The sequence below is a fragment of the Hippichthys cyanospilos genome, chromosome 1 (assembly GCF_059441005.1).
Source record: "Hippichthys cyanospilos isolate Australia breed blue-spotted pipefish chromosome 1, RoL_Hcya_1.0, whole genome shotgun sequence".
NCBI lineage: Eukaryota > Metazoa > Chordata > Actinopteri > Syngnathiformes > Syngnathidae > Hippichthys > Hippichthys cyanospilos.
This window is the reverse complement of record NC_142369.1, coordinates 11,887,243-11,901,077: the sequence shown is the minus strand read 5'-3', so window position 1 is coordinate 11,901,077 and position 13,835 is coordinate 11,887,243. Positions and strand designations below refer to the sequence as shown.

General features: G+C 40.6%; 1 protein-coding gene and 1 pseudogene across 2 annotated transcripts; one reads left to right on the top strand and one right to left on the bottom strand.

Moving 5' to 3' along the window:
• Positions 1–1,590: 1,590 nt before the first annotated feature.
• On the bottom strand, positions 1,591–7,508 carry tor2a (torsin family 2, member A). The gene is made up of 5 exons (XM_088422325.1): positions 7,298–7,508; positions 6,030–6,295; positions 5,013–5,188; positions 3,898–4,025; positions 1,591–2,399 (listed from the first exon to the last, which is right to left on the bottom strand). Exons 1-5 carry the CDS (start codon positions 7,416–7,418, stop codon positions 2,155–2,157), a joined length of 936 nt encoding a protein of 311 aa, XP_088278451.1. The 5' UTR covers positions 7,419–7,508; the 3' UTR covers positions 1,591–2,154.
• A 2,599-nt stretch (positions 7,509–10,107) lies between these two features.
• Positions 10,108–13,745, top strand: LOC148429187 (UDP-glucuronosyltransferase 2A1 pseudogene; annotated as a pseudogene). Its single transcript, XR_015865874.1, has 2 exons — positions 10,108–10,163; positions 11,578–13,745. The product of XR_015865874.1 is annotated as a UDP-glucuronosyltransferase 2A1 pseudogene (transcript).
• Positions 13,746–13,835: the final 90 nt, after the last annotated feature.

The following is a 13,835-nucleotide window of genomic DNA, read 5'->3' as shown; positions in this document are numbered from 1 at the left end:
ACTATCCTCAGACCGGCTGCATTTTTCCAAGAAACGTCAACACACAAAGCGTTGGGACTTTTTTTTTTGTCTAGTGGCCCTTTTAGACCTCGCTTGTGACCCCCGCCATGACAAGCATCCATGGAAAATTTGCATGTGAAAGAAGCTAGGCCAAAAGAAAGAAAATGGGGGGGACTAGAGGGCGGGGTCTTCCCTGACAGATGTGGAGGGCTTGACGGGGGAGCTGCAAAGCAGGAGGGAAATAGGACAACTTTCTTACTTTGTGCCGATTGTGACGGGAAGTAGTTTGGATGGGGGAGGAAGGAAGGGAAAAGTTAGCAAATGTGTCTGTGAGGTCATCTCCTCCTCCAACGTAGATATCACAGACGCAGACGTGGCTGTCGTCACCATGACATCATCATTTCATCAACAGATGTCTCCGAAATGACACGACCATTAGATGAAACAAATACACAATTATTACACTCATACACAACCCCAAAACAACCCGTCCACTAACCCACCATTACACACCAACAAAATGCAGACAACAGAAAATAATCTTCCTAAACATTAAAAAAAACTAAGCATTTACACAACACATCTAAATAACAATTTGCCACCACAACACACTAAAAAAATGCATCCCCCCTAACAGGGCAGAATGACACAACATATAGAAAACCAATTGACATCAACGTCTGCATAATCCCTACAAAACTACAAATCAAGAGAGCACATCATCTCAACATAACACTTAAAACACAATATTCATGTCTACACAATGTAAACCACAACACTAATAAAATGACATGCACGCGCCACAATACATGCAACTGCACACCCGCAATTACACTAAAATTTCACACAACTCCAACACATTCGCAACTTAAATAATTCTCCACAACCATTACAAAACTACACGTAGCATACAAAGCCACAATGCACAACACCACAACACTCGCATATCCACTCCATGACTATACCCCAAACCACACAATAAACACTGCAAAACCACTATTACACAACAGAACCACAAAACACATCCACAAAATGACACAATTACACATCTACTACGCAACTTTAACACACACATTGTACAACTACACAACACAGCAAATGCACGCATCATCACACAACTGCAAATGAACCATACAACTTAAAAATCCACGCAACAAAAACCCATCCCCACATCATATCACACGTCTACTACTAAAACACACTTACTAGATGATGCAATTTCACACAAACTTCAGACTGAAAAGCATTTACACAACCTCTATGAAACAACCAAAAATGTAAACAAACACAACACATCTGTAACTCACAACATACTTTACAAAACTACATTAACACACACTTGCACAGCAACCACCGGCTATAGCCACAAAAGCGCTCTAAGATATCTTTGCGTACAAAACAACTTGAGACTTTCACACAATCGCTGCACATTTGGACGTACACGTAATAAAAAGTTGGAAGCGTCGGCGACATTGTCTCGCTGAAACACTGCCACCTGGTGGACAAGAATAAAACGTTTTAAGCATTTCGAGGTCTGCTCACTCACTTCGGCACTCCGACTCGACAAAACAAGACCCATTTTTCAAGTGGTGAAAATGTGCAAATAAGCCTTTATGAACCCTTTCCTTCTGAGGAGTTCCCAACCAGATAGGGTCGCCAAGATTAGGAACAGCAAACAGTGTGATACAGTACAACTGTTAATATTGATCATTATGTGTAAAGGCACAATATTTTTTTTTATTTTATGCCACTGGGTGTAATTACATGTAACTAAAAGTGTCCACATGTTATTTTCGTCGTATCTTATTAAAATAAAAACTAGGAATACTGTATGTTTATGATAAAGACCACAGGATAGCACCTGTTGACAGAATTAAAAGCACGAAATCCTCCTTCCAAAACAAAACAAAAAAATATCATTGTTTCAGTTTTAAAAAGATCCTTCTGGTTGCTTGTGTGCAAACATCGTGGACTTCCAGCGTCCTGACACTTTTTGTTTTTTAAATCAAATAGTTCTAAAAATGTCTTTTCCATTTTGTGCGCTTTGATGTTCACATACTTAAAAAAAAAAAAATTAAAAAAAAAGGAATAAAATAAATGGGCATCTTCATGGGAACGCGTTGCTCCAAGCCACTGCAGTTATCTGCTCAGCTATCACAAGAGCAGGTCGATCTTGGCAGGCACGCTTTTGCAGCCGCTAGTTGAGAAGTAGTGTCCCGCCGACGGCTTGTACGTCATGTCGGCCGCCACGGCCCGCGCCACGTCGTGGCGCTCGCAGGCGTGGCGCTGGCACAGCTGGGCCCGCGCGCATCGCTCCACGTGGCGCCGGCACAGCGGCAGGAAGGGCACGAAAACGGTGACCAGCTTCTCGCGGATGATGGATGAATTGTAGAGACCGCCTAGGGTGGGAGAACATTCAGGTGCATTCGGTAAGACAGAAATGTCAACCATCTAGCGTCAAATTTGTATAGTCTCCCTAACGCTTGTTGTCGTGAGATGTCATCAGCAGGTACTCGTTAGCCAAAATACGCCTCCTAAAAAGTGCTATCTTTAGGCCCGAAACAACAGCTTGTATTTTGATATCAGTGACAAGTCAAATAATACACGATCAAGTAACAATGAGGCAAAAAGTAAAAGGGTTTCAGAAGATCGAGAAGAGGTACAAAACAGACACATTGAAGGTAAACAAACACACACGCAAAGTGAAAAGCGGACTTTACTACCAAAATGGACAAAGTTATATCAGTGGTTGTGATATGAAGATAATGATGACAGATGCTACATGTAAGTCCGTTGTTATTTTAATACATTTTACTCGTTGGTTTTTGCTGACGTCTTGTAAATGCCGTTTGAATCTTAGACGTTCGTCATTTTTATTGTGCAATTTTAGGGACTCCAAACATTTCCGTTGGGACCCACAGCTTTTTAGTATTGCGAGTCTCGGGACGCAACAGTTTACATACGTCAAATGAGGAGTGTGGACCAATGTCAACATTAAAGTATTGCTGCCTCGGAATACATTTTTTCTCATTTTAATATCATATGAGAGCATCTCGATAATATCAATTCAGATCCTTAATGTTTACACCAAGGCATTTGATTTGACATACGGCATGATTTGGTTTGTTAAGAAATCATTTTTGATGCATATAAAATGTCCTCATCGAGACCATTACGCTGACAAGCAACTTGATGTGGTTTGCTGCACTTTGGTTTCCCGTCATATGACGATTCGTTTTTTGGGGGAGGTTTTGTCACTACATTTTCACAACTAAGTGATCATACAAGTTATGACCTTTAATTTGACTAACATATTTCCCGCACCATCCGGAGAATCGTATATTTAGACTCAGTCTCAATTATGAGGTCTATTTCTGCACCTAAAGCATACATAGGGCGCACTGTATTAAAGGTCGCCTACTCAAACATAGTCAAGAATAAAAGGGAACGTATATGAGGTTCTCTGATTGATTTATCACTTCCAGCGTAAGCACTCTAGGTAAAAAGTGATGACATCATGTTATCTTATTGGTTTATCACTGTGTGCGAGCGCGCGTACGGTACATATTATGTAATGTTCTCTGATTGGTTTATGGCTGCTAGCGTACGAGCCGTGTGTTTTTTCCCTTACGTCTCTGTGTCAATGGGAAATGTTCCGACAGTCAAGCGGAGGGCTTACAAAGTCGCACAATGACATTTTTACTGATTTTGGTGATTTCACTGTCAATTTGGGAGAAAATTAAAGGCTTTTATTTATTTGCGCCTTATGGTAAGAAAAATACTGCAATTACTCAAAGTGGTTTGTGGCAAATTGATTTCTATTACCCTTCCCCGAGTATAAATCGCGCAGCTGTGTTACTCTACAAACAAATAAACAGACAAAATGGCGCCTCTCACTGGACGGGTTGTCGTAAACAGCCTGGGCGATGGCGTCCTGCAGCTCGGCCAAAGTTATCTCCTCTCGGTCCCTCCCCGCCTCACGTTGCTCCAGAGCCACCTTATTGATCACCTCCTCACCAGCCGTACTACGAACAAACGCACAAATAAAACACAGCCACACAACTTCCAAAGCCACTTATTTCAACATGCAACAAAGTGACATTTTAGCACTTAGGTTAAAAGGCCACATTGATGGTGAAGTTTTTAAGTTTTAAAATTATTCATTATGGCGTGTGTGTGTGTATAAATATATATAGTGAGCCCCCGGTTTACGAGATGAATCCATTCCGCGGTTGGGATCGTAACGCGAATTCGCCATATGGCGGGCAACCCAAACCTATGTTAAATAGCAAATGCATGTAAAACCCCAGATAAAAACATCAAAATTGTATATACATTTTAAAAACTGGTAAAATGGTACAGAGTGCTACTTATATATGATATACACATATAAAAATTAAATTTCATGAATAACAATTTTGTAAAGGACTTATTTACCTTTGAGTGACGTGAACGCTTGTTATGACCATATTCCCTCGTGAGGGTAGCCTAGCCTGGGCTAAGCTATCTCAATCTTCTTCGTATTTCTTGATTATCTCTAGCATTGTTTCCATATAAATCATCTTCTTACTTCTCTCCTTAAAATCACTAGCAATCTTGAGACCTATGGCTAACCCATTCAAGCTTGAATTAAGCACTGAAATGCATTATAAATATGTTTATGTAAGCACTCACAGGTGAACAAAGCTTTAACGTTCCGCCATTTAGGAAACCGTGACGCCAACCAATAGCAGACCAGCATTCTAGTGAATAGCCGTATGAGCGCGGAGCGACTCGCAGAGTCACGCAAGCACACTGATCGCCCCGTTTGAGGAGGAGTTTTTGTCATAATTTGAAAAAAATGGCATAAAGAGAGGACAAAAAAAACGCAAGCCAGGGACGTCATAAACCAGGGGTCCACTGTGTGTGTGTGTGTGTGAGTTTTACACACACAAACCACATCATTGCACACACACACACTAAAATACCATAAACCTGACATTCAAACAGGGGTGTAAACTTTTGCTGGCCACCTGATGAAGATGTAGATGGCCTTGCGGTAGTTGGTGCGGAAAACCACGTGAGAGGGACCCAGAAAAGGCTCCAGAATGTCCAACAGCCCGGGCGCCATTTTGTCCATCTCGTCAAAGATAAAGACGGAGCGGGCGCACACCGTCAGGTTGCCCTGGACCCAAGACTTCAACTGCTCCTAGAGAAAAACAGCACAGAGCTTTTATTTCACTTTACATGTGTGACATAGATCTGACAAGATCTGTAAGGTTGTTTTGGATAGTTTTCATTATTTTTTGTCATCGTAAAAGTGGAACTCATAAGGTAAAACATGAACACGTAATTGTCACAAAGTACAAGAGCAACAAATATTTGGGAGTTGCAACTTATGTAAGCTACGGTAATTTAAAAATATAGAAAATATGTTAATAATGAAAATAAAAATTTTTAAACTTGCAGAGCAAAATTATTCTGTTCATCTTAAACTAAAATTTGCAAAACTACTGTCATTATTAAAGTCAAAATAAATGTCACTGAGAAAAGCCTTTTTTCAAAAAACGTCTGTTATATTTTTAACATTTCAATTAGTTCAAACATTTCATGGTAATTAATCTTTGATTAGTTTTGATTAAATATTAGTTAACATTTACAGTCTCATTGATTTAAAACCTATTTATTTTTAAACACATATTTACATTTGGCATTAGTTATTTTAACATGAGGTTTAATATGTGTAACGACTGTAAAAATAAAAAAAATAAAATATATATATATATATATATATATATATATATATATATATATATATATATATATATATATATATATATATATATATATATATATATATATATATATATATCTCCACAATGACAAAAACATTGAAATTACTTCTTTTGTTTATAAGTTTATTGAAATAGGAAGGACTGGTGGGACTGTAAAGACGTATAAATATGTCTTTGTGATTGAATGAGTTAAATTTTATTGTCAGCTGTACTCACAATTGACTTGAGGGCAAAAATGTGAAGTCATCTTCCTACCCGCTGCAGCTCGACGTGTCCGCCGGAGGGGAAATGCAGCGTGGGGATGAACTGGTGGACGAAGGGGCTGCTCATGGCCGAGCCGTAAAGGCGGTGCGCCAGCATGCCGGCCGCAAGCGTCTTGCCCGTGCCCGACGAGCCGTGCAGGGACAGCACCAGCGGCCGCTCGGGCGCATTGTCGGCCAGGAAGCGCGCCACCTCCTCGGAAACGGCTTCCTGGGCCAGGTGCTGCCCGTAGATGTTCTTGTACAGGTCCCACTCCAACTCTGATTCACAAAACGTCATTCATATTTTACAGTGCTTCATTTTGCCTGCGTCCCAGATGCATAATTTTTGACAGAGATGCATCATTTCAAATCAACGTCCGTCCATTGGATGCAACGTTTTTGACAGCAAAATATTAATCATCATCCATTTACTCTTTTATTCAGCAACAACCTAAGAAAAAAAATTGTGATCTCGCAGGTCACCTTGTCTCGTTTTTACCTGCGATCTCATCGATGTGAGATTTCCTCTGCCCATGCTCCTTCATTTGCACATTTACACGCCTTTTTACAATTTATTATCTTGCGCCACAATTACCCATTTTGCACCACGGTGTTTTAGTCTTTTTTTTTTTTTTGGGGGGGGGGGGGGGGGGGGGGTTTAAACCACACTTGTTTTACCGTACATCTGTGAAAAACAGCTTGTGTTTTGGCAAATCAATTTTTATTAATCTGAGGATACTAACACCACTGGACTTTTGCCGTCTGCTGATGATACTGCAACCATGCAGACCTTTGATCCAACTGGCCGGGATCTCCTCAGCAAAGAATGCATACCTCAAGAGATATGGAGTGGGTTCTAAAACTTCTCTATGAGCGTTACTCACTATTGAACAAAAAAGCTGTTGGAAACAACAGCTTTTTGTTTACAGTCAAACTTTTGCTTAACATGCTCGTTCTGATCTTCAGGTGTACAATGTGGCCCACGATAAAAAATGAGTGTGATAACCTTGTTCTAGTAGGAGACACTTCATTTCATGTATTGTTCCTGTATGCCAATTACCAATGCGAAGGGAGGTCTTCTTGTACGTTTTACTGTGCGACATTGTTTTAAATGTTAGCCTTAATAGCATAAGTGATACTGTTTAAGTGCGTCTTTTTTAACAACGCGTGTGTGTTTGTTTTAGCAAGGCTAGCCCACTCCCTTGTTGCATACACTCAAAAACAGAACTCCATTAGCCACCGGGCTAGCCGGCTAAGCTAAACTCGGAAGAACTCCCCTACCTCTGACGTTGGGTCTAAAGTCGCAGTCGCAGCTGTCGGCGATAGTGCAGTATAATGTCTGGAACACGCAGAGGGCCGGCGAGCAAACACACAGAAGCAGCACAGGCAAAAGAATGAACATTTTCTGTTCGTTTGGGGTTTTAGCCACAACCCCAAGCCATTTGCGAGCCCAGCCACTGCCGCTCTCCAGCCAGCCAGCGCGGCCGGTTGTTTGACTTGCTGGGTGACGTCACGGTACGTGGCAGGACGCAGGACTGCGGGCGACGGATTGTGACGCCATAACCAAGTTGACGTATGTCGCAAGAAACATAAAAAAAAAAAAAAATCTAGGTTTGTTCAAGAAAGTGTGATTCGTCTTTTTTTGTGAATGTTAATTTCGAGTGAAGCTATAGGAAAGATAGATGATTTTATTTTTCAAAATACTAATCACAGAATTAAACTTCAAGCTATAACTATAATTATATATTTCATAAATAAAGACATAGACACCCGAGATAGTGTTTGTCTTTTTATTTTGTTTGGGGAATTTCACAAAGCCATTTATTCTTATTTTTATTTTTCACTTCGTGTTTTTAATTATTCAAAACTGATATTATTATTATTTTTTTTTTTTAGTCTTTTAAGTTTGTAAATAATAAGAAAGGGAAAATGATTCTGGACATTTATTCTAATTTGTTTAAGTCAGTGCTTTTGAAATAGTGAGGCTGGCCCCACTGTGGGCACGAGGCAATGCCATTCTTATTGTGTATGGATGTTATGATTATCTGAAATGTCTGATTGTTTGTACTTATTTGTTTGATTGTTTTATGTTTTGTTGTGTTGTTGTTCCATGTTGTATCGACAAGGAATGTTTTTGTGAATTATTAAAAGAATATATGTCAATTAAAAAAAATACAGTTAGAAAAATTACATCTATTTTAAAAGTACATACATCCAATCAATGACATTTAACAGAAATAGTCTAGTCAAACCTAAGACAAAGGAAAAAAATACTGTATATTATGATTGATATATTTTGAAAGTCTACACTGTTTTTTTTTCTATTAAACACTTTTCATTTAGAACATCTTAAAGTAAATTTGACATTTGCATTTGCAAAGCTTTTTCGAACTTCAGAAAAAAAACTTCAGTTTCAAATTGTTCATCGTAACTAGTTAATATTGTTTTTCATGGTTAAAAATAATAATTTTAACATTTAAGCTCAACAGCTATTTCCAAATCATTTTAAGTTTTGTCAAAATGCATTTGAAAATGGGGCAATGCCGAAAGCAGGCTCTCCACAACTCTATCACGACCAAGCTGCATACTCCATTTGCCACTCATCTGTTAAAATTTTACCACTTGTCTGACGTCTGTCAGAATGTCCGAACTGTCTAGGTCGCCACGTTCAGGTTGTAGTATTAACTGTAGGCGTGAGTTCAAATCCCACTTCTGGTCAGGCTTTATGATATAAATATTCCCTTTTACTACCATGAAGAAATCTTTTACTGAAACGTGTGGAAAAATGATACAAACTGTAGACATATCTATCTATCTATCTATCTATCTATCTATCTATCTATCTATCTATCTATCTATCTATCTATCTATCTATCTATCTATCTATACATTCCATAAATTGCTGAGGTTGGAGGAAAGCAGATGTGAAACACTTGCTAGACCCATTAACCAATTGAGAAGATGAAGGACCACTGGACTACATTCCACAAGTCCAGCAGGTGGCGGGCTCCGTGCAACGCAGGTGTGAAGCAGTTGCTTGAACGCATGTAAGGGTTGTTCAGGTTGCGTGTCTTTACTGGGTTAAAGTGTATGCTCAGGTTGTGGGCACGTGGAAGACCTTCAACTTACATCACACAAGCAAATATGCACACAAGCAAACTCACGCACACACACACTCACACATACACACACTCTCTCTCTCACACACACTCTGATAACCGTTAAATGTCATTAGGTTCAAGCTTACTCTCCTTTTCAGTTGACACTCCGTCGATTTGATTTGATTCAAGAACAATGGTTTGCTCATGTATTACAATATTCATCACATTCACCATACAAATAATCCCATGCGAGATGGACGCTTGCTTTTTTACCGTGGTGTTTTTTATAAGACTGTATTGTGTAACATAAAAGGATGTCATGGACTTGTGAGGCTTGACGTGACAAGACTTTTTTTTATGATTCAGGGCTATCTTACTATGTTTTACCTGACTTTTTTTTTGGTGGGGGGGGCAGGTACAATGCTGACAAGTGTTGGATTTGGTATGAATGAATCCACCACATGTACCTACTGTTGTCAAATTACATTACATATTTACTTATGAAATTAACATATTTTTTCTGGAAATAAGCCACAACTTTTTTCTCACAATTTGAGCCAGCGACACTCATGTGGGTGGGTAAGCAGCTATAGAAGATGGATGACATATAGTCCTAGATCTGTCCTTGTGTTTTATCAAACTTCAGAAGATAAAACTCAAATGAAATTTCAATTAAGAGTCAGCGTTTTCTTCGTTACATTGTATAATTACAAATGTTTTATGATTGACCTTTCATTGGATTATAAACAAACACACAGGATTTCATGCTGGTGACAAGGCAAAAACCTCAACACAAGCGAGCCAGGGCTTGTTTTGTTGAATTCGATCAAATGTATTTACATTTGACTTCTCCTTGATTGAAACACACGGAGTTGAAACAAGAGCATCCCAGGTAAATATGCTAATTATACATCTTGTCTACAATGGGCACTTATGTAATCCTTGTCATGTGACCAGCACAGAAAGTGGAGTCCACTTCCTGCTGGCAGCGTCCAGTCGATCCGTCAAGTCCATCCTGTGCACACACGAATGTTCCCTAGCTCTCGGTAAGTCAAACAATATTTTTGTTGCATGACAGTTTTATGTGGAAGGAACTTTATTGCTTCCAGATGTTTCCCGTTTCCCCCCTGTTCACCTTCAAACTTTTTTTCTTGTCATTGTTGTTGCTGTGTTTTGTTGTTTTGATTCTTGCATGTGAGTGTGGATGTTGCAGTCAGTGATTACAAACAGTGTGACTGTCAAAAAGAACACAATCTGTTCCTCCTCAAATAAACAACAAAAAGACATATTTTTGGGAACAGAAATATGTTTTCCTGGATCAAAGTGTTGCCCTGGTAAAATCTCCATTGGCTGTTTTGTAATTTGATCTTTTATTCCAATAATACATACAGTATATATTTATATCAATTCACAACTTTTTGTTGATTGATTTTTTTCTAATATTTGTGGAGGAATTTTTCATTTGATTTTATTGTATGTATTTTATATTCATTTTTATTATGATCATGTCGACCTTCACCTTTTAGTTTCTTTGTATGTAAGATAATATTATATAATATGTTACCACCTTTTGTTTTCCTCACGATTGATAATGTTATATTAACTTCACATGCTCTCATAGAGTCAAGAAATTGAAGTTTTATAATGCACAATACTGAAGTGAAGCCCACTCCAAGTCACAACCCATCATTCACATCATGCAGAAAGGATTTTTCTAAATTTCTTCAATATGGTGATGACTAATGTCAAATTGTTCAATAATGAAAAAACAAATAAATCTGAATCACAGTGCCTCTAAACTTGACTGATACTGTACACCAAAATGTATGTATGATATGTTATCAGACTATATAGGGTTGTTTGTCTTCGTGTTCGCTGTGAGAGGCTGGAGTCCGGTTCAAGTTGTCCAAGGACAGATGGGATAGGCTCCAGCACGCCCATGACTCTCATGGGGATAAGCAGTAAAGATAATGGGTGTATAGATGTGTTATTATTCATGTAAATAATACCATAGCATATTTATGTATAAGAATTTATATGAATTAACAGGTGTTATGTGTCATATGTTAAGTCCTTTGTCATTCAATGTGAACACGTGAGTGACTGCTGCTAATTATCATTTGCAATACCAGGACGTCTCCCTGACCTTCACACCCACGCGAAGCGTCCGGCTTAGCTCTTGCTAAAGAATAAAGCGTTAAGCTTGGGGCTGCAATGTAATGTGAGAAAGGGGAGCGTGAAAAGAAAAACAATTTGGACAAGCCTTGTGGGATCCCGTGCCTTGCAAAATACCCACCTAGTACTATTGTTGCGCAATCCAGAAAGCTTCTTTTGTGTGTCAATGTGTTTTTCTGTGTGAACGATTCTAGTGACATTCAATTGGGTTTATGACAGTATATCCAGATAGGATGATGTACTTGACAAATTTAATTCAATTTAATGTGGACAAACTCTCTGCAGAGTCCCGCGTCAGACATGTCCCAGCCAACGCTACTGATACTGGGGGTGCTGCTTTTCGCGCTGGTCGGCGGTGCAGCGGGCGGAAAGATCCTGGTCTTTCCTATAGATGGCAGTCACTGGATCAACATGAAGGTCCTGATCGAGGAGCTTCATGCCCGGGGCCATAACATCACCGTGATTCGAACAAACGACAGTTGGTACATCAAACCTGAGTCGCACCTCTACAAGACCATCACCCTGAATTTCTCAAGCGGCTTTGACAAGGTCGGCTTTGGCTCCTTTGTCACCCGGATGCTCCACTTGCGGCGGGCCCACGCCTCCCTGTGGAAGAAGCTAGCGCTGGAGTACGAGCTGGTAGACCAGTTTTACAATCTGAACCAGCAAGTAGTGGACATAATGGCCAACGTGTTTGAGGACCGGGAAATGATGCGGAACCTACAGGAATCGCACTACGAGGTTGTCCTAACTGACCCGGCGTTGGGGGGTGGTGTCCTCCTGGCTCATCGTCTGGGTCTGCCTCTGGTGTTGAATGTCCGTTGGACTGTCCAGGGTGAGGCACATCTGGCCATTGCGCCCTCCCCCTTGTCTTATGTTCCTATCCCAGGAGCTAAACTGACAGATAAAATGACATTTTGGGAGCGTCTCCAGAATATAATCTACTACTTGTTCACGCGTTGGCAGGTTTGGTACGTGTCAGACGCCACTTACAAACCCTTTGTCCACCGATACTTTGGCCCAGATGTGCACTACATGGAACTCTTCCAGTCAGCCGACATCTGGCTGATGAGGAATGATTTCACCTTTGAGTACCCACGGCCCACCATGCCCAACGTCGTCTACATGTCTGGGTTCCAATGCAAGCCGGCGCGGCCGCTTCCTGCTGACCTGGAGGACTTTGTGCAGAGCTCCGGAGAGCATGGGGTGGTAGTGATGACCCTAGGAACCCTTGTAGCAGACCTCCCGGAAGATATCACAAATGGAATTGCCGCCGCCTTTGCCCAGCTCCCGCAGAAGGTGATCTGGAGACACCAGGGTAAGCGCCCATCCACCCTGGGAAACAACACGCTTCTCCTGGACTGGCTTCCACAGAATGACCTCTTGGGCCACAGTAAAACCCGAGTTTTTGTAGCGCATGGCGGCACCAACGGCATCCAGGAGGCCATCTACCATGGCGTCCCCCTGGTGGGCCTCCCGCTCATGTTCGACCAGCATGACAACTTCTTCCGGATGGAAGCCAGGGGGGTAGCCAAGGTGCTGGACATTGCCACGGTGAACCAAGAGAACTTCCTGGAGGCCTTACAAACGGTTCTGTACCAGCCGTCGTACGGCCACAAGATGCGGCATCTGTCAACACTGCACCGCGACCAGCCCATCCCCCCTCTGACCCGTGCTGTCTTCTGGATCGAGTTTGTAATGAGGCACAAGGGGGCGTCACACCTGAGGACAGATTCCTATAAGATGTCCCCCATACAATACTACTGCCTGGATGTAGTGGCCTTCCTGATGGCTGTGGCCTTGACCGTCACCGCCATTTGCGTAGCACTGCTAAAATTCCTGTGGCAATGTTTGTTTTATCGAAGCAAGTTGAAAAATGAATGATATGCTCGTTCTGCTTACTGAAAAACTCGCTGCTGGTACAAGTTTATATATAACTTTTGCATATGTTTATGCTTCTTATTTAGTTCGTTTTACTGTTGATTTCCTCAAAATAATCATGTAACAAAAAAAAAAAAAAAAGCAGTCACCTTACCTCGGGTTTGTGCATTCCAGTAATTCTAGGCGCTAAGTAGGCTCTGGATTTATGTTGCTGGCAGAGTCACCAATGGCAACCACATCTTAGGTGAGGGACCAGACAAAGCACAGCTCAAAAGACCCCTATAATGAGTCAGTCAATTGGATGTTTTTCCTTATCCTGGCTCAAGTCACCGGGGCCTACGTCTGGAAGCGGCCGGAGATGCTGGTAAAAATGGTCCGTGAGGATGTCAAACTTCGGAACCTTTGATAATGTCCAACGTTTTTATTCTTTTTCATTGTTATTGTGATTTTCCTGAAATGTTAAATGACACAAAAATAGAGGTGGTCTTACCTCATTTTGAAGTTTAGAATTCTGGAGGATATATTTTGAAACCATATTCAACATATTTGAATAAAAATTATTTGATTATATATTTTGATGATTTTCTTCATAGTTGATATGTTTAAATAACCTCTAATTTTGTTTCATTATGTCAAGAATTCTCATTCCTGCAGCAGGTCAT